The sequence below is a fragment of the Bufo bufo genome, chromosome 10 (genome assembly GCF_905171765.1).
Source record: "Bufo bufo chromosome 10, aBufBuf1.1, whole genome shotgun sequence".
Lineage (NCBI taxonomy): Eukaryota > Metazoa > Chordata > Amphibia > Anura > Bufonidae > Bufo > Bufo bufo.
The window spans coordinates 43,655,739-43,677,174 of NC_053398.1; the positions used below are offsets into that span (position 1 = coordinate 43,655,739).

The 21,436-nt window shown below is 42.7% G+C and overlaps 1 protein-coding gene across 1 annotated transcript in view; it reads left to right on the plus strand.

Moving 5' to 3' along the window:
- Positions 1-21,436, plus strand: part of LOC120980026 (mucin-6-like) — a 55,325-nt gene that overhangs the window by 13,267 nt on the left and 20,622 nt on the right. The window contains exons 6-15 of the mRNA XM_040408891.1: positions 78-315; positions 1,287-1,413; positions 2,409-2,496; positions 6,240-6,349; positions 8,273-8,480; positions 9,250-9,372; positions 10,495-10,615; positions 15,942-16,080; positions 17,750-17,854; positions 18,749-18,821. Of these exons, the coding sequence (XP_040264825.1) occupies positions 78-315; positions 1,287-1,413; positions 2,409-2,496; positions 6,240-6,349; positions 8,273-8,480; positions 9,250-9,372; positions 10,495-10,615; positions 15,942-16,080; positions 17,750-17,854; positions 18,749-18,821 (1,332 nt within the window). The remainder of the gene's footprint in view (positions 1-77; positions 316-1,286; positions 1,414-2,408; positions 2,497-6,239; positions 6,350-8,272; positions 8,481-9,249; positions 9,373-10,494; positions 10,616-15,941; positions 16,081-17,749; positions 17,855-18,748; positions 18,822-21,436) is intronic.

Genomic DNA, 21,436 nt, shown 5'->3' on the forward strand with positions numbered 1-21,436 from the left:
ATTTACAGGATAGAGTTGACCACTATGTAGAGATAGCTGCCACATAATCTAATCTAATTTATCACTTATGTCTTCAGGTTCCGATAAAGGAATTTGTTCCACATGGGGGAACGATCATTTTTTTACCTTTGACAATGATCTCTATGAGTTCAGAGGATCCTGCAACTATATTTTTACTACTGTCTGTAACAGTAACACCCCTGAATTCAACGTCCAAGTTCAGCGATCCAGTGGGTCGTCCATTACAAGAATTATGATACAGGTTGGAACCATCAATGTGGTCGTCAGTGGAAACACCATAACACTCATGGGAAAGTAAGTCTACAAGCCTATATATCTAGTCCTTTAGTGCTACAATCTTATAGGACTTAAAGGGAATCTGTCACCAGTTTTACAGTTTCTACACTTACAAATGTATTTTCTTTCCGTGGCCGTTCCAGTTTTTTTTTGCGGACCGTAATCAGAACCATTCATTTCAATAGGTCCGCAAAAACAACGAAAGTTACTCCGTGTGCATTCCGTTTCCGTATGTCTGTTCCGCCAAAAAAATGTCCTATTATTGTCCGCATTATGGACAAGGATAGGACTGTTCTATTAGGGGCCAGCTGTTCCGTTCCGCAAAATACAGAATGCACATGGATGTCATCCTTTATTTGCAGACCGCAAAATACACATGGTCGTGTGCATGAGCCCTAAGGGCAACATTAACTAGTGACAGATTCCCCTTAGCACTTTGTATAATTGACCCAGTCATTTTTGCTAAAATCTTGTACTAAACAGCCTGTCCTGATATTCATGAGCTCACGGCTCTCTCCACCCATCTGCTGCTGATTCACATGGAAAAAACTTGTCAATCAGAGGCATGTGGGCAGGGAGAGCCGTGAGCTCATGAATATCAGGACTCATTGGCATGTGTTGGAGCTGTTAGAACCTAGCAGCACAAAACTGGTGACAGATCCCCTTCACATTTAGGTCTCATGCACACAATTGTATTTTTCAAAAAATGCGGATCGGACACAGACCCATTTATTTCTATGGGTGCACAAAGAAAAAAAAAAAAAAAAGACACCACATCCACATGTCCATTCCACAAATTATAGAACATGTCCTCTTCTTGTCCATTTTGTGAACAAGAATAGTCATTTCTATTGATGGAAGTGAGAAAAATGTGGTTTGCACATGGAAGGTATCCGTATGGAAAAGGCTGTGTGCGTGAGGACTTATGTACAGTTCCACAATTAAGGCACTTTTTTTTTACTGACTTTGCGCTGTTTTATTCTTCCAAGGAAAATAAGTTTACCGTACTCCACAAGTGGAATTGAACTTTTCAAAACTGGAGCCATAACAAAACTTTTTACTAAACAAAAAGGATTTGAGCTAATAGTGACCTGGAGTGGTAACAGCAATCTTATGGTAAGTTAGTACTTATTGTAAGTTAGTATGTTGTATTAGAGGATACAGAGGCAAAAGTCACCCCGGGCCCTAGTGCCTTAAGGTGCCTAGCAGCGATTCACCCCATATCAAAGCTGGCTTAGTTGCCCATAGCAACAAATCAGATTCCACCTTTTAATTTCCATAGGAGCCGTGAAAAATTAAAGGTGGAACCTGATTAGTTGCTGTGTGCAACTAAACCATTTTTTCTTTATACCAGTTGAGGGCAAATAAATTCTACAAAATTGAAAGCTACTTACCTGTTAATCATTGAGTTCTAGTTTCATTTTAATATTATTTTATAAACCACATACTGTTATCTTTCATTGCACAAATACCGAATAATAATATGAACTTATTAATTCAACCTAAAAGTGTAGACTCACACTGCTATTATAGTGCTAAGAACACCAGACGCTACCATGGTGTAAATGTACTGCACGACGTTCCCTAATATGGGGACTTTGTGCTCAAGCGTCTTTCATTATGCCTGTAATCAAAAATTTGCTTCACCAAATTTCACAAAAAAATTCTCTTCGTGACAAATTACTTCATCATGAAGCACATTTCTTCGTAATTAGCGGGTGCAATGACGAAGAATGGTGATTGCGCCGCACCTCCGCCGTTGAACCCCTCAGATGCTGCGTTCATAGCTGATTGCGGCATCTGAGATGAACATTGAAGGCTTTCAGGGGTTCATCCAGTGGGGGAAAAAAATACTCACCTTATCCATTTGATCTAGTAGAGGCCACCGCGGCCATCTTGATTGAAGATCCTGCGTAAAATCTTGCATGGTTGTGCTACATAAAAGTTATTCTTTCAATAGATATTTTCCACTGTAAATTTGTCATTACACTGTATCCTACTTGAAAGTCTTCTATATACTAGTTGCTATAGGAGTCTGTAATTTATAGGACTAGGAACCAAAGCAAGCTCTTTTGATTTTTACTTGAAATTTCTTATTTCTTGACAAACAGGTGGAATTAGACAGGAAATACATGAATAGAACTTGTGGACTTTGCGGAAACTTTAATGGCATTCACAAAGATGATTTTGTAGCGAACGGTACGTTTTTAAAAATTTACATTTTAACCTTTGGAATTATATAAGAACATGGTTTGTAAGGCTGAAAGAAAAGACATGTCCATCCAGTTCAGCCTATTATCCTCCAAAGTTGGTCCTGAGGGAAGCAAAAAAAAACATGAGGTAGAAGCCAATTTTCTTCATCTTAGGGAAAAAATTCCTTCCCGAATCCAAATCAGGAAATCAGAATAACTCCCCGGATCAATAACCCTTCTCCAGAATTCTAGTAACTATAACCTGTAATATTATGACTCTCCAGAAATTCAACCAGGACCATCTTGAAATCTTGTAGTCAGTTTGCTATCACCACCTCCTCTGGCAGAGAGTTCCATAGTCTCACTGCTCTTTCAGTAAACAGCCAACTTCTAACTTGGGGTCAGGGCCGGCTCCAGGTTCATTTGGGCCCTTGGGCGATAAATCCCAGTGGGCCCCCATGAGGCATTTTTTTACATTGACATGTCCCCCTGTGGCTCCTACATGGTATAATGACCCCCCAGTGGCCCCTATACAGTATAATGATTACTAGTGGCCCTTCCACAGTATAATGACTACTAGTGGCCCTTCACACAGTATAATGAACCCCCAATTCCCCCCCCCCCCCACTGTATAATGACCACCTGTGGCCCTGCATTCAGAATAATAACCCCCAGTCGCCCCCATTTAGAATAATGACCCCCAGTAGCCCCCACACTGGGGGAATACTGTATGGAGGGGGCTCTGGGGGTCATTATACTGAATGTAGGGTCATTGGTGATTATTATACTAAATGGGGGACACTGGGGGTTATTATACTATGTAAAGGGCCCTCACAGTATAATGACCCCACAGTGACCCTCCATTCAGAATAATGACCCCCAGTCACCCCCACACTGGGGGTTATACTGTATGGTGGGGGCACGAGGGGTTATTATATTTAATGGGGGCTCTGGTGGTCATTATGCTAAATGGAGGGTCAATGGGGATCATTATACTAAATGGGGGGCACTGGGAGTCATTATACTGTGTAAGGGGCCCTCACAGTGTGATGAATGACCCCCCAGTGGTCCCCTCACATACCTATCATTGCAGGGGAGCTGGTGGTCCTGTCATTCACTAACCGCAGCTCCCTGCGCTCCTTCTCTACGGCGGCCCGCTGCAGCAGTGAGCCAGGCCTGGAGGAGAGAAGGAGATGTGCAGTGATGGAGCTAGAACTGACTGGGCCCCACAGCGAAATTTAGTACGCCCCCCTCCCCCCCAATCTGTGTTCACATCACGTTTTTCCTATCGGTTTGATGTATACAAATGTGCAGCACTCCATGTTTTTGTATCCTGCAGAGTCAAGTAAAAAATGCATACGTTAACGTATATGTTTTTCTACCATGGAACTGTATGGTGAACGGACGCCACTGTACGGCATCAGTCTGAGGCATCTGTCAACGCATACATTTTCAGTATGCATTAGGCCTCTTTCACACTACAGTATGTCCATTTCAGTGTTTTGCGTTCCGTTTTTCACGGATCCGTTGTCCCGTTTTTGAGTTCCGTTGTGTCTCCGTTTCGGTTCCGTTTTTCCGTTCCGTTTTTCCGTATGGCATATACAGTATACAGTAATTACATAGAGAAAATTGGGCTGGGCATAACATTTTCAATAGATGGTTCAGCAAAAAACGGAACGGAAACGGAAGACATACGGATGCATTTCCGTATGTGTTCAGTTTTTTTTGCGGACCCATTGACTTGAATGGAGCCAAGCACCGTGATTTGCGGACAAGAATAGGACATGTTCTATCTTTTCACGGCACGGAAATACTGAAATACTGAAACGGAATGCACACGGAGACACTTCAGTATTTTTTGCTGAACCATTGAAATGAATGGTTCAGTATATGTTCCGTATACTGAACTCAAAAAACGTCCAGTATACTGAACGCAAAATACTGTAGTGTGAAAGAGGCCTAAAATGGATGGCAAAAATAGGATGTGAACCCAGCCCTAGTGTCAGAATAAGCACCAGTACACAGAGGAGCAGCGGAGAGGGGAGGCCGCCATGTACTGACAGAGCGCTGCCTGGTCCTGGTGGTCAGGGATGAGGACTGTGTTTCCCAAGGATCATTTTCTACTGGGAAATACAGAGCACAGTATAATACACTATAATCTATATAATAAAGATATTAGCCCAACCCCCCGAATAATCATACGATTAGGGGGTCATTTATTATATAGAAATACGTCTATGTTAGGCGTATTTCTGACACAGATGTGGCGCAAAGGTCCTTAACACCGCAATCTGTATCTTTTCCCGCTCATGCCAGGTCTAAAAAAAAGTGGTGTTGGCAGGGAAAGGGATACAGTTATGGCCATCCAGTTATTGGATACCACCGCCATATAGTGATAACACCGCCATACAATGATAAAACCACCATACAGTGACCGGATAAAAGGGTATAAGAGGGCACAGTACAGGGAATGACTAAGGGCACTGCACAGGGTGTGGTAGGAGGGCACAATGCAGGGTATAAAGGGGCACAGTACGGGGTGGGGGGCACAGTACGGGGTGGGCGGCACAGTCACATGACCCTGTGATGTTAGAAGGTCCTTATGGTGAATGCGGTTCAGATGCCACCATAATGAGAGGCAGAGGAGTGAGACAGGGGCCCTAGATGGACAGGAGGGGCGGACACAGCAAGTAGGTGGAAGGGGCTCTGAGGGGGATTCATACAAGAAGTAGGGGCAGGAGGTCTGACCAGTGCAGCAATAGGACATAGGAGGGTGGAACAGGAGCTCTGGATACATGAGGGAGGAAAGGAGACAGCAGGGGCCCCATGAGGATGAGATAGGACAGGATAAGGGGGGGGGGGGGGGGCGGGTGTCATGGAGACAAACTGCTTAATGAAACAGTAACACAACTAAATAGAATGAAGCAGCAGCAGATTCCCCCTTCCTTCTATCCCACAGAGAAGAGACAGTCACAGTGCAGACTCACTCACAGACTGTCTTCACACTTCTCTGCTCCAGCTCCAGCCCTGCGGTCTCTCTCCTCAGGCAGCATGTCCTGTGTAGAGGGGGCGTGTCCTGAGTCTCTGCAGCTCAGAGGGCCCACCAGAGGGGTACTGCGTATGTGAAATGACAGCAGTCAGAGCTCCCATCTGTATTGATGGAAGTGCTCATAGCAGCTCAGTGGCCCCCCCCAGGAGCATTGGGCCCCGGCACTTGCCCGGGGATGCCGGGTTATGACTCCGGCCCTGCTTGGGGTAGAAACCTTTTTACCTCTACACATATAGGATGTCCCCTGGTCATAGATACAGCCCTGGGTATAAAAAGGTCCTAGTAGACCTTTGATATATTTATACTCAGAACATTCATGGCAAAGCAGCTCATGTTGCTCCCATAGGATCAGGCATGAATGAGGACCTTCATACTCATGCCTACAAGTTACAGAGGTATTTTTTGCAATGACCGTTGTCTGTTTCCTATTAATTTCTACCATTACTCCACCCAAAAATATTTAAAAAATTATCCTTTTAGATGGTAATATTATATTTCAAGTCGTTCGTTCTGCATGTTTCATTTACTTGGAATGTGAGAGAGAGAGATAAAAATTACAATTATGGGGTACAGAGAATCTAAATGCAAATTATAAAAGGCAAACAGAGAAAACTCTGAAATTATTGCTGACGTTTAAATCATAGTTTATGAAATGCATCGACTCTCCGCCACTGTAACATTAATTGTATATATTTTCTTAGGAAAAATGTTGACACCTTATCAATACGCCAACTTGCAACAGATGGATGATCCTAATGAAATTTGTCCTCTTCATGTGCCACAGATAAACAGCTTAGATAGCAAACAATATGTAAGTGAAATTTTTTTGTGACAGACTCACAAGATTGCATTGAAAATTGGTCTTCTGGGGGGGGGGGTCATCAAACAACATAATATATGGTGGAACTGAAAATGTAACATAGGGAATATCATCTGGATAGAGGTGTGGTCAAAAGGGAGGTGGTATTTTAGAGAGGTTTCAATGTTTTCTCTGTATACTTGTCTTTTAGTTATTATTTGTCCACCTCACTGAGGTGGTCGCACACGCTCAGTTTAAAACTTCAACTGCCACCAGCCGTATCTCGTGTTAGAAGCTGTAGTAGTTACAGGGAGAAAAGACACACACCCCTGAGCTGCGAATCTAGCAGAATAACTCGAGCAATAAATGGGAGATCTCTGGATCCATGTGTTGTACAGGGCTGGTTATAGCTTTGTTAGGGAGAGATTGTCATGTAATATATGATGTCTGAATTTCATTTTTACATCAACCATAGCAGAACCCCTTTAATTTCCAGAGTTTATAACTGCATCAATAATTGAGATAGCAAAGATAAAACGGGAAAAGAAATGGAGCAAATGTACTTTGATTAAAAATATCCTACTATTTTTCCATCCTGCTCCTATGTAGGCCTCTGTACCTTCATGATTATAGGTAACACAGTCTAAGGGTTAATGCACATGGCCTTGCCCATCCGTGTCCGTATTGCGGCCCTCAAACAGCACCGGCCGTGTGTACCTCACATCACGGATGCAGACCCATTTACTTGAATGGGTCCTCAATCCGGGAGATGATGTGCAGTGCGGAACGGATGCACGGATCAGAAGCCCACGGAAGCCCTACAGAGTGTTTCCAGGGGTTTTCTGTCCGTGCCTCCGCACCGCAAAAAAGTAGTGCATGCACTACATTTTCACGGTGCGGACAGTTGCATTGCGGTCTGCAGCTTGGGCCCGGCCGGCACTCGTTCATGTGCATGAGCCCTAATCCTGTAGTCATGAATTACTCTCTCCTATATAGTGACATAGTTGAGTCAGGTCCATCTACCTAAAGTTCAACCTAAAGTGTTTACCCAAAGGAAGCCAAATGTGCCCAGGAGGCTGCAACCAATTGCCTTATATTTGTTGAAAAAAATTCCTTCTAAACTAAAAATATCAGAATAATTCCCCAGATCCATGATTGATCTCTGTACCCTTTTTTAAATAATCCTTAGACGTCCAATAAGGGGTAGATGGAAGACAGTAAGGCTACGGCTACATGACGACCTGTGTCGTGTGACATAGGGCACAACTACACTGCAACATGTGTCGCGCAACATTGATGTTGCACCAATGTCGCGCAACAATTTTTATAATGATAGTCTATGGTGACATGCTGCGACTGCGACGCGACAGTTGGATCGATTTTTTGCTACTGTCGTGTCGCAGTATGTCGCAGTGCAACACCATAGACTCATTTTAAAAAAAATTGTGCGACATTGATGAGACAAAAAGTTGCGCGACACGTGTCGTCGTGTTGCCCTAGCCTAACACATGGCTACACAGGGTTCTTTTTGTAGTCTGTAACCATGGATAACAATAGGTCTGCATAGGAGCACATACATATGTAAACATAACACAGTTTGGTATTTTAACCAATACTAGTTGCAAAGTTGCTTCATTGTTTACATTAGGTGCAACTGTCTGTAGAGGTGGACAGACCACTAGTAGTGGTTTCTTTAAAATGAAGGACAACCACAAATAATGATTTCAACAATTTTAAGGAAAGAATCGCTTTTGCCAGTGCAATGTTAATGCCTTCTGTATATTTTCCTGAACATCAAAAGTTCCCCATGGTCTAAGCATTGTTGCCACCTTGTCAGGGTTGACATGGTGTGATAAAATTGAGCTTCCTGATGGAGCTTTATACATGATCCATTGCCTTTACGTGGTGTTACTATATTCTTTCAACTCTTTTTAGGTAAGTGAATGTTTAGATCTTCTGCAGCAAGTTTCCTCTGAATGTCTGGTAGACAAGACCCAATTTCTAAAAAGGTGCCAACAAGACCTGCAACAGTGTGATGTTCCTGGAGACAAAAACTGTGCATGTGCCACCCTCTCAGAGTACTCCACCAGATGTGCCCTTTGCTTCCAACCAATAAACAACTGGAGAAACAAGAATTTATGTCGTGAGTACTCAAAACAATAGTTTTGGCAAAAGGCAAACTCATAGCTAGGCTTTCTTTTGCCTTGGGCATAGATTCATACCCTGCCACCAAACCTTCCCACCCCTACTTCTAGAGAACATTTCCCACCATTATCTAAAATAATTATAGTCCATTTGTCTAGTACTGAAAATGTTGCCTAACAGTACAATGGAATCAAACACCATGCTTACAATGTAGTTCGGAAGACAAAGAACCCGGACGTAGAATGTAAAAATCACAAAAGGAAGTATAACCACATAGTTTGCAGGAGGGATATAACATATACAATTACAAGACAATAAGTGATCAAGTAGGGGACATTCAATAGTTTCAGGATAATTTCACATTTTGACTTACGTTGCTATATTTTGCAATTCATCATTTTGCTTGCCATTTCCTGGATGTGACAGTACTGTTGTCACACCTCTGTTGATCCATGATTGACTCAAAGCTGACTTTATTAATCAGTTATGCAAACGAAATGCCCTTTAAATGAATCCTCAGTATATACCGTATATACCAGAAAATAACCACAGGGGTTGCAGAATTTCCAATTGCCCCCAGGCTCTAAAGGTCCACCTGCCATATGAAGCAACCAGTGCTATGAGTGACTCAAGAGAGTTGGGGGCCCAGCTACAGATTTTGTTCATTCAGTAAAATAAAATGTTCCTCAGGGTCTTCAGCCTTTTATATGATCTGCTCACTGATGCTGAAGTTGTATTTAAGTACTGTCATGTGTTTTCTTATACAGCTTTGGACACATGTCTGTCCAACCAGATTTATGAAGAATGTGCAAGTCCATGTAGTCCTACATGCTCCAACCCCCAATACACCTGTAATTCACACTGCGTGTACGGATGCTTCTGCCCACAAGGTAATACAGTGCGAAAGTTTCAGAGACTAAGGGAAAAGCTGACAGTCAGTGACCTAGGTTTTTACTGTCTATCCTGCTTTATAATCCTTTTACGCAAGTGATTATACTTTGACTAGTTAAGGAAAATGTGTATGTAAATATGTGTAGCTTAGGTTGTGACAACTAACCAAAATTTTGGCCCAGGATTCTGGCCTAAATTAATCCAAGTAGTCTAAAGGTGTGCCATATTTATTACCCAGCACCAGCCACATCTGGTGGAACTTTAGAGTGTCGATCTAAATTTACACTGTCTAAAAATTAGACAGTATTAGTAAATCTGCTCCAATGTGTGTATGAAAACAGCTGAGCAGGCTGTGCCATTGCTATTTCGGAAATGGTATAGCAAAGCCCACATCAGCTGTTCCTGCAGCTCCGATCCCCCCTTGCCACCTCATCCAGGTTGAAAGAGGTCGATGTAGGAGAAATGGGAACAACCCTTTAACCACTGTAATTTTAAAAAGTTTTCCGAAAGTTTAATATCCTCAAAATAGGTCATCAATATATGATAGGTGTGGGTCCGACTTCCATCACTCTTGCGGATCAGCTGTTTAAAGAGGCTGCGGCAGTATGGTGAGCACTGTGGCCTCTTCCATGGCCAGTGAGGTCACGTTCATTGATCACATGGCCTAGGCGCATCTCAATCCCATTCAAGTGAATGCGCCTGGGCTGCAATACCAAGCAGAACCACTATACAATGTATGGCGCTGTTTTTGGTAAGCTGTGAGGAGACTGCAGCTCATTGATCAGACCACCACTGATCATAGGATAGGCCATCCAATATTAAACCCTTGGAAAACTCCTTTAACTCTAGTTCAGAAAGCAGGAACAGAATCCCAGGGCTGTGTTGAATGGGCTCTCTAATTTAGAAAATTTCCATACATCCAATTCCAGGAATTCTGAGTTAATAGATGGGGGTCCTGCCCTGTCTAGAATTACACAGACACCCCATTGTTATGCCAAGTTTCCACAACCAATCACAGTACAGCTTGTGATTTTTCATACCAGTTCATGAAAAGAAAGGTCCATTGTGTACATTTTCTGCCTAAAATTACAAGACATTATCATAATTTATTCATTTTTCAGGCACCGTCCTTGATGACCTCTCCAAAAATTTCACCTGTGTCTCTGTCAGCGACTGTCCTTGTTTTTATAACGGACAAGTCTACAGCCCAGGAGATCATATAAGCACCGAGTGCAGTCTTTGGTAAGTAATAGAAAATGTTGAAAGCTATTTGATCCATTGCCATACTTGCCAACATCTTAGTTGATACATTTTGGGCATGTAAGCCCTGTAAAAGGTAAACCCACCCAGGACCTCCAATTATAAGGGGTGAGGGGGGGCTTACACAACTACACTAATTTTGCCTGGGATAGACCAAATTTGCTGGGACTGTCTCTGAAAATTAGGGACTGTTGGTAATTATGTCTTCTATGTCAAGTGCTTCAATTTGTATCGAAGCGACAGACAATTGATAGACTTTTCCAATCACTTCAAGACATGGTCACATAAATGATGTGTCCGGAGTTGTTAATTGTCCATAAAGTCCTGGACAGGCTGTAAAATGAGGGACTTTTTCAGAGTCTGTGAAAGAATTGATTTGTTTGGATATATAGATTAAACTGTGGTTTTCCAATCTGTCTTTAAAATAAGTTGTCTAGAAAAAAATAAAAATAAAAAATAGGTTGTCAACAACCCCTGGGGTCCTATGTGCCCCATAGCATAAAAAAACAAACAAATGGATTGTCCAACCTTGGATCCAACAATCCCTAGGGTCCTAACCTGTGCACCTGAACATTAAAAAAACCCTCTCCTCTAAATTCTGAACTCTACAAGACCGTTCATCTGTTCCTGGCTGCTTCTGGTCCCAGCAGGACCAGAAAGCACTTTGTCTGCTGTGGCCAATCACCGACCCCAGCAGACACAACACTGCGAGTTAGCATTTAAGCCGCTGTGACCGCTGAGGACTGTAAGTGGCCACAGTGGTCACGGGACCAAGCAGCTTCCTGGTCCTGCAGGGACTGTAAGTGGATAGGAATGGAGCAGTGGCAGGAATGCAGACAGGTGAGTAGTTTTTTTATGTTTAGGGGCACAGCTTAGGACCCCAGGGGATGTCGGGTCCAAGGCCAGACAACCCCTTTAAGGTCGGTAACCCTGCCTGTGTCACAACAGTAACCTTCAGTAAGAGTTATTCAGTAATATACAGTATATGGAAAAAGTAAGGCTACTTTCACACTAGCGGCACGGACCTCTGGCAGGCTGTTCCGTTGGGTGAACCGCCTGTCGGATCCGTTCTGCCGCTAGTGACCGTGTGCCTCCGGACTGCCGCTCCGTCCTCATTGACTATAATGGGGGTGGAGTTCCGGCGAGGCATGGCAGCGCACGGCGAGAGGCTGGCGGAATAAATGTCGGACATGTCGTAGTTTTATTCCGGCAGCCTCTCGCCGTGCGCTGCTGTACCTCGCCGGAACTCTGGCCCCGCCCCCATTATAAAACTGGTGTAAAGGAAAACTGGCTTAGTTTCCCATAGCAATCAATCCGATTCCTGCTTTCATTTTCCAGAGCTCCTTTAGAAAATGAAAGGTGGAATCTGATTGGTTGCTATGGGCAACTAAGCCAGTTCTACTTTACACTGGTCTTGATAAACTTCCTTCAATGCCTTCTGTATGTAATTTTAGTTTCACTCTTCCTGTAGAAGAAAAATAATGAGGCAGGTTTACGAAGAATTGGCTTTGTTGGCCACAGCCACCTATCACAACATAGCTTTCAATTCCTATAATGCTCTTGAAAAATGAAAGCTGAACTGTGATTGGTTACTATGGGCAACAGAAACTATTTTCTTTTTAGGCAGTTTCATAAATCTCCAAAAAGTTTTTTTTTTTTTATGTTAGCTTGGGTTCAGCCATATTGAATAAGCATATTGCAATAGATGGCAGCCAAAGGGGTTTTCTGGGAGTACAGTTTTGCTGACTTTTCATCAATATCAAATTTCTGGGGGTTTGACTTCCGGCGACCCCACTGACCAGCTGTTTGAAGAGGACACGGCGCACCACTGAGCGCTGCAGCCTCCTCACAGCACATCTAGTACAGCGCCGTACATTGGATAGTGGCTGTGCTTGGTATTGCAGCCTAGGCTCATTCACTTGACTATGACTGCGCTGCGTCTAGGCCATGTGACCGATGTACAGTGACATCACTGGCCTAGGAAGAGGCCACCGCACTGCTGCACTGTAGGCTCTTCAAAAAGCTGATTGTCTGGGTGCCCCCACCATAAGACATTGATGACATCACCTGAAAATTGGCCATCAATATTTTTCTACCAGAAAAGCCCTTTAAAGGGGTTATCCCATGAGTAATGTAAAAAAAACGAAAATCATATATCATATAGCACGTGACAATACCTTTCTAACAAAGCTAGAACCAGCCCTGGATCCAGAGACCTCCTCATTAATGGCTCCAATTGCTCTTAGATTTATTTCATGCTGGCAGCTCAGGGGGCATGTCCGTTCTCAGGGGGGGTGTCCTTCCTGCTGCAGCTGAAGGATGGAACTAAGCATGTACGTCAACTTCAGTCAGCTGGACAGAGGATTTTGAAATAGGGCAAACAGCAGGTGGCGCCATACAAATAGATTTCAGTGAATAAGTCAGTGGCTATATTAAATCTTTAATTACCTTGAATTTCAAAAGTATTCAGATCCAGGTGCTGGTTTTAAAAATGTAGAATATTTTTCGTGGGACAACCCCTTTAATGATCAAACCATCTCATAGACTATACATAGACCCCCCCACTGACCTGCGAGTTTCATACAGAGCCTTGTGTGTGTATAAGATATCTCTCCCCATTCAAGCTGAACCGAGCATGCACGTGTATGGATGGGGGGTCAGGCAAGATAGTTTTTTTTTTTTTTTACATTATAAATCACTCTCCATGCCAATAAACACTAGCTGCCTTACAATTTGTTCCGTTGGCCTCACCCTTCACAGCGAGTCACAGCGTCCTTATCCGCCTGATATTAGAATATTATGACAAGTAGTGGGAAATATGTTAATCTCTCAATTCTGTCATGAGACACGAGAGTTCCCAGCAGCCAAGTAATAATTTCTCAGAGAAGTGCATGCATTCATATATTTATAGCTTGGCTCAGGGCACTATTATTGGGTTACCAGTTTCCATTGCCTCCAGACCTGGGAGGTTCTTGTTTTACTCAATTATCCATGATTAACTCTTGAGAAATAAAACCACAAAGGACACAGACAATAGTCCCCACCTAGCGAGTGTAAAAGATTCCTTATTTGCTAATACAACTCAGTGCATTTGTGTTTGTGCACTGCATGGAAACTAATATCTGCATAAAATATGTAAAAAATAAATAAATAAATATATAATATATGCAAAAAACACCATATAAAAATAGTGGAAGCCTCAGAACCTCAGCTCTAGGTCCCCCTTAAGAAATAAAAAAAAGTATGGCGGTTTTCCAGCAGATTCAATTTAAAATAAAAATGTAGCTCTGCTTTAGAGCCCTTCTCAAACAATACAATAGCAACATGAATGGATATCTAGTATATAGAGCACACAGGGGTTGATATACTAAAACTGGCATTACAAACGTCGATCTTAGGGATCATGCACACAAACGTATTTTCTTTACGTATTTTTCTTTTTTTTTGTTTGCGGACTGCATGCGGGACCATTCACTTCAATGGGTCTGAAAAAAACAGAAGTTACTCCGTGTGCCTTCCGTTTCCGTATGTCCGTTCCACAAAAAGATAGAACATGTCCTATTATTGTCCGCATTACAGACAAGGGTAAGACTGTTCTGATAGGGACCAGCTGTTCCATTTCGCAAAATACGGAATGCACACGGATGTCATCCGTATTTTTTGTGGATCCATTTTTTGCGGACTGAAAATACATATGTTCGTGTGCATGAGCCCTAAGGCTGAGTTCATGTCACTGTTTAGCTTTCCGTTTTTCTAAGCAATCAGAAGAAAAATAAAAAAACAACAGTTTGAGCCATTTTCGTCTGATTTTTCGTACTTTTTTTCCGTCTTAAAAAACGGATCTCAGATGGAAACAGCTCAAGCAGATGCCAACTGAGGCAACAGGATCCGTTTCTTTACAAGATCCTGTTTTTTTTCTCTTTTCCTGACCGATCAGAAGAGCGCAAAGCTAAACGGTGATGTGAGCTCAGCCTGAGTTTAAAGTCTGTTGACGTAGCATGCGCCAAATGTATTGTATTTGTAAAATTCAAATCTATGGCAGTTATGCCTTTCTGGTATAACTGATAGTAAGGGCTCATGCACACAAACGTTTTTTGCGTTCCGTATACGTAACCGTAATTTTGATTCCGTATACGGAACCATTCATTTAAATGGGTCCGCAAAAGATGCGGACAGCACTCTGTGTGCTGTCCGCATCTGTTGCTTTGTTCCGTGACCCCGCAAAAATGATGAGATATGTCCTATTCTTGTCCATTTTGCGGACAAGAATAGGCATCTCTATAATGGGCCTTCCAAATTGTGGAAGGCACACGGGCGGCATCCCTAAAATCTGTTGGGGAGGCCACGCCCCTTCTGCAATGGCCTGCCTACTTTTCGTGCCACTTTTTAAAACTGCAAAAGAAAAGTCGCATATTATGGCACAAAAATGGCATGCACCATAATTAGCGACTTTCTTACGCCATAGTAGCAGCGTCAAATGTTTCATTAATGTCTAAATGTAATAACAAGTAATTAATAGAATGATAAAAGAAAATAATTCACACAACAGTGAATACATTATAACATATCAATCCCAGTTACAGTACAGCATGCAATCATACAGTTCATCAATTCTAATTTAATATATAATTTATTTTTTATATATTTATATATTAACTAGCAGAACTACCTGCTTTACACAGGTCTATTTAGTTTGTTACAGTATTTCTGGGTGTGGTTAAAAGATATCCACGGTGCCCCCATATATTAATAAAAAATATATAATATACAATAAAATATAATTTAAGAATTATTAACCCAATCAGCAGGTGCCCGGAGTCTATTACATTTGGCACCACAGCTTCTGCGCTCGCGGCATCCAACTGTGTGACCATTTGCAGGAAGGTGAAATGAATAGTTGAATCCAAATGCAGGAAGGAGTTAAATATCATATGCATTATATACATCAAAAACGTAACAGCTGTTTACTTGCTCTTCAAGAGATTTGCCCTTTACTGATACGGTATAGCTCCACCTGGTGTTCAGATTGTATAGCAACTTGCATGTCCACCTACTGATCTGAGTGCTGCAGGTCGACCAGCATGACGAGTCATTCTCCCCACAGCCAGGTCTCTGCGTAGTGATGCTCTGTGCACTGCAGATCCCCCTAATAGAAATAGCTCTATCAGGGACGGAGCAGTAGAAGAATTTTTATGATTTTTGGTATGAACATGATTCCTGGAGTAACCCCTTTAATTGGCTGATATAACGTATCAAAATCATGGTTAAAAAAACACCCTGATGGTTTTTATTTTTGCTTTGTCTACAGTGAGTGTCAAATGGGTCAGTGGAGCTGCGATAACACTCCTTGTCCAGGTAGATGCTCCATAGAAGGTGGCTCTGTTGTCACAACATTTGATACGGACACATATCGATTTCATGGAGCTTGTGTTTATGCCCTTGTCACGGTAAGTAACTTATGCAAATAACTATTTATTTTATGCACTTATATAGCACTACTATATTCCTCAGCGATTTACAGACATTAGCATCACACTGTCCCCAATGGGGCTCACAATCTAAGTTCCCTATCAGTAGGTCTTTGGAGTGTGGGAGGAAACCCACGCAAACATGGAGAACATACAAACTCCATGCAGATGTTGTCCTTGGTTGGTTTCGAACCTAGGACCCCAGTACTGCAAGGCACCTGTGCTAACCACTGAGCCACCATGCTGCTCAATGACTATTGAAGGGATGGCCACAGTGCGGCTCAGAAGCCATTTGCAAATGGTGGGCCTCTTTTCTACAACTTTTGAATGTCCAATCTCATGAAAACAGGGTTCCTGACCATATCTGGAAAGAGCCTTATCTAGGCTTTCCTTCTTCTTGGACTTAGCAGGGGATGGGGGTACTGGCTATCCTTATGGAGACTTAGAGGCAATGCTCCATGGGAAAATAATATGCAAAGGAATGAGATCTGTCTCGCTAGTGCTACCTTTTGTAAGTGACTCCCTGTGAGTCAAAGTCCAAGTTTTTAACAAGCCTTGGGACATGACAAGAGAAAACAGCCAAGCCAAATATCCAGCTGTTTCGGGGGGCTTGCCCCTCAACAGTACAGAGTAGGATTCTGGCTGGCTGAGTTAGATGACTTGGATTCAGCCTAGGCAGGGTACTGTATCTCCTTAAATGGGTTGTCCAGGATTAAAATAACTTGCTTTCTTCAAAACTGCACCGCCTCTGTCCATGGGTTGTGTCTGGTAATGCAGCTCAGCTCCACTGCAGTCAAACAACCTGTTGACAGAGGTGGTGCTGTTTTTAGAAGGAAGCAGCCATGTTTTTCTAATCCTGGACAGTCCCTTTAAGGATACCAGCTGTTTTTTAATATCCTCTTCGGGGATAAAAGTTCAGTTTGCTGCCCTAGCCCTGTATTTATCTACCCCAGTAAAAGCAAATAGGCTTGTTGCCCCCCCCATAGATCAATGTCTCAGTACTTCCACTCTCTTGCTTTGCTGTGGCCCTGCTTCTGGATTTACCGTACTTCTGTCCGAATGAAAGAATCATGGATTAATTAATTTGTTAGAATCAAAATACGACCAAAATATTTTTTAAAACATTCTGTTTCGGTAGAATCAGAGTTTCATCAGATTTATTTGGGTTGAATAGAGAGAGAATTGCCCCCCAATATGTGCCCGTTCACACGACCATATATTTATGTCTTCATTCGTTCTGCAATTTTTCGGGTCGGATGAGGACCCATTCAATTCAAAGGGGCTGCAAAAGATGCATACAGCGCACCGTGTGCTGTCTGCATCTGCAAAATTGGAAGGCACAAGGGCAGTATTCATGTTTTGCGGATCTGCAAAAACAGAAAGGGATGTGTGAATGAGTCAGAGTGATTGCCTTAGTTAAGTGAGAGGCCTTGGTGAGGATCCAGGGAGGGTACTATTTCTCTCTCTTTAGCCATTCATTTTGGGTAGAATCATTTAGTACCTGAATTGAATTTCTTTGCCAATTCGCACAAATCGTAACTAAAAAAATGTAAGAAATTCGCTTATGCTTAGTAGCCACTTCTAGAAGGTTACTAAATGGTATACTAATTCTTTATTGTGTGTGTTTTATTTTATTATCATTATACAGAGTTCTAACTTTCCTGATGGAGGAAGTGTGATGGGAACATTTGAGAAGTGCGGAGTGAGCTCTTCAGAAACTTGTTTCACCAATGTTATCTACACATCTTCAAGTGTGAGTTTTTTTTGTAATGAAAATAATACAGCTTGTTCCCAATAATTGCCTGCTCATTAGAGGAGGTGAGAGCTGCATTTACATGCAGCAATCATCTCCTCTATATGCCCCATAGAGAACTATGCTTCTAGGCAGCACATCTGTTTAGGTGACCTCACCAGCATTACTTTCACCTGATTAACAAGCAAACAGGGCAGCAGTCTGTCAATATTTGTTTTCTATGATGATACAATTTGATACTTTGACTTTTATGACTGAATTACAAGCACGCAGAACGCCCATCAGAAATTTGTCAGGGTGTGTTCTCCTATATCATCCAAATAGTTTCTTTTTGCTTTAGCTAGATACTACTGATAGAAAAATGGTGCCAGCAGTGTTCCTCTGTCTAGTCCGGCGATGCTGGATCAGTTTTGTATTTCATTTTCCATGGGCCAAAAGGTGGACATATGTAAATAAGCCATTTTAAAGTAGAAAAAAGTGTATGATCGACTCTGAACCCGGACATATCCCTATCTTCCCCCTCTGACATGAATTGTGCAGGGCAAGGGCTTTTTGTGAAGATCTGGTGATGTACTAGGTCTCTGCTAGGCGGAGGCTCCCACCTAGCAGTGAGCCTGGTGACGATGGCTTTAGCGCTGCAATAGCCTGTAAAACGGCTAGGGCAGCACTAAAGGCCACCCATTAGTGCCGGTGACGTCACAGGGAACAGAGGGGCTATGTCCGTGTTCAGCTCTGAACCTGGACAACCCCTTTAAATGTATTGTCAGCTGTCCATTGCTTCCCCAAAAAACTGAACTAAATGAATAGATTTATTAAACATAAACCATATGCTCCAGAGATTAATATGTTTCCTGCAGTAACAACATCTAAAAATTATATTTTCTAATACTATAGGGAGTAATAATGCTATCAAAGCAGGAACAAATCACAGTCAATGGACAGATAAAGGAACTGCCATATGTTACAGGTGAGCGTAAATTTCCTGACTGTATAGCCGCCAAAAATGTAAACTTGACTGAATCGGTTCATGCAGTAACTTGAGTCTTTCTCTTCGAGGATCAGACATATGCGATGTGAACTCTGGCAGTCTATTCCAGTGGAGGAACAGACTGCTGGAGTTCACTGTATCCTGCATAGCCATATACCATCGTGCCGGGATCCGGCCACTTTCCAGGATATATGCCGGCTTTCTGCTGTCTAAAAAAATGCTGCAGTATTTTTTGTCCGGCATATATGCTGGATACAGTGAGTGGATCAGAGTGGCAGAATACACAACGCAAATGTGAACCAGCAGAAGACTAGGAAGGTGAGTATACTGTTTTTTATTTTATTTCTGATTTTCTGTGGATCAATGCGTAACCCAAAGCAATATCAGCAAGACAAACATTTGATTTAAAGGGGAAAATCGTCATCAAATTATTAAAAAATCTGCCCTACGGGTTAACTTCTGTGTGGAACATTTCCACAGTATGGGGATGAGATTTGTTCTACTGCGGATCTTCAATCCACAAATTCAGACAGGAAATCCACAGCAATTCTGACCCATGTGGACGGACCATAAAATGGGATTTTTTTTCCATTCTTCCACCCTCAGGAAGGTGTTTTGGTTGGCCCTCATTCGGATCAAATAATTTGATGTCTGATATCTTAGAGAACAGAACCATGTGGGCTGCATACTGTCTTTTCCTATGTCTTCATTTTCATATTCAATGTAATCTATGAATGGGCCTGTAGAATTATATATTTGTACCTTGCATGAATATTGTTCCGGGGAGGAATGGGAACTTAAATTGGCCTTGGAAAATTTTTAAAAGTGGACCCATGTTGGAGGCAGGTACAAATTGACAGAAGGCAGGTCACATATAAGTAGGCAGGACAACCATAAGTAGGCTGGGCCTGCAATTCTGTAGTGCAGCGCAAAATACCTCCCCAGGAGAACCAAATAAACAGAGCAGCACAAAATACTGCCACCTATGTCTTGAGGACAGCAATACAAGTTGAATACAGAAGGGCATGTGCTTCTGCCAGCCAGGTGCATAAGTACCAGATGCTCCTAGCATTAATTAATGCTGAGGGCATCAGATTGCTATGCACCTGGCACGCAGCTGTTGGGAGGCCTTGGGCGGTCACCTAGGCATTAGCCCACCTGGAAATTTCCCTGTAGGGTTTATGGCCACTCCGACCCTGCACATAGAGATAAGTGCAATGTTATCTAAGGGGCCCTATACACGGGCTGAGAATTGAACAGATCATCGCTAACGAGTATTCATAGTAACACTCCTTAGTGATGATCTGGAGATGTAAATGCACCGTAATTGAATCGTTTGTGCAGCACAAAAAAAATCTTTGTTTCCCGACAGCAGATTGTGCCATGTAAACACGATCTGCTGCCGGGAAACAACGAGACAGCATGGGGAAGAGCAATGGTATTAGTGATCGCTCCTCCCCATACTCTGGAAGTGCTGGAGGAGATCGTTGCATGTAAATGCACCAGTCTCCTCCGCTAGCGATCAGCAGATTGTCAGGAAGTAACGTTTCCTTCCTGAAAATCTGCTTAAATATCTTCCTGTGTTAACAGTTACTTTTCAGTGCAATCAAAACATGTGTCCATGTAAATTAATCACAGGGCTGATTGGCAACCTAAAGTGGCTCTGGAAAATAAATACCTCAAAGTGGACCCATATTGTAGGAGGGTCTAAATTGACAGAAAGAGGGTCAACAAAAGTAAGGGGGTCAGCAATACCATAGTGTAAAATACCACATACCACACAATATATTGCCACAAAAGTGGCCCTCTAAGTTAGCCATCAATAGCACCTATTTTCTCTCCTCCTCTTCCAGTATGGAACAGGGGGCTTAGGAGGTGAGATGCGGGACATAGTTGAATTCAGGAGGGCATGTCGCTGGCTGGGTACACGAGTACCTGATTCTCACATCGTTTATTACTACTGATAGCTTCTTAAATACCCAGCCACCAGCAGAGATGGGGGCTTTAACTGTTCCCCTGGGCATCGGCCCACCTGGAAGTTGCCCTTTAATGTCTATGACAATCCGCCCCTGGGGCTGGCCTTATGTTGAGAGTGTCTTATGTACGGATGGATGTAGTAGAGTTAACACTCGGATGGATGTAGTAGAGATTTCTGAGTTGTGTTATCTAATCTAAGCAAACACCTTCAATTGCTTTTCAATGGCTTTTGTCTCAAGATAACGCGATGAGTTAAGATATGGAGTGCTGTAGTACCTTCTGTTGCCTCCCCACCACATACAGAGCCACCACCAACATACGTGTGTGTAGAGATAAAATTGGGATAATAGAGAGCCACATGTGCATTAAAAGTCACCTTATTCTGGTTAAAAGGTAAAATTCTGCTTACCGTGTGCTGCTGTGAGGAGTCACAACAACTGTAGATCGCCTAGCTGATTATTTTTGTATCCCGACCAGCAGGCGGTTGTCCTTAGGCTGCAGCCGCGGTCCTCTGCGTGTGCTCTGGGGCAGTCAGCAGGCAAGGTAAATGGCTTGAAAAAACTGTGGTTCCGGACCTTTTGATGGCGCTGCCAGGACTTTGATCAAGAAAACTTCAG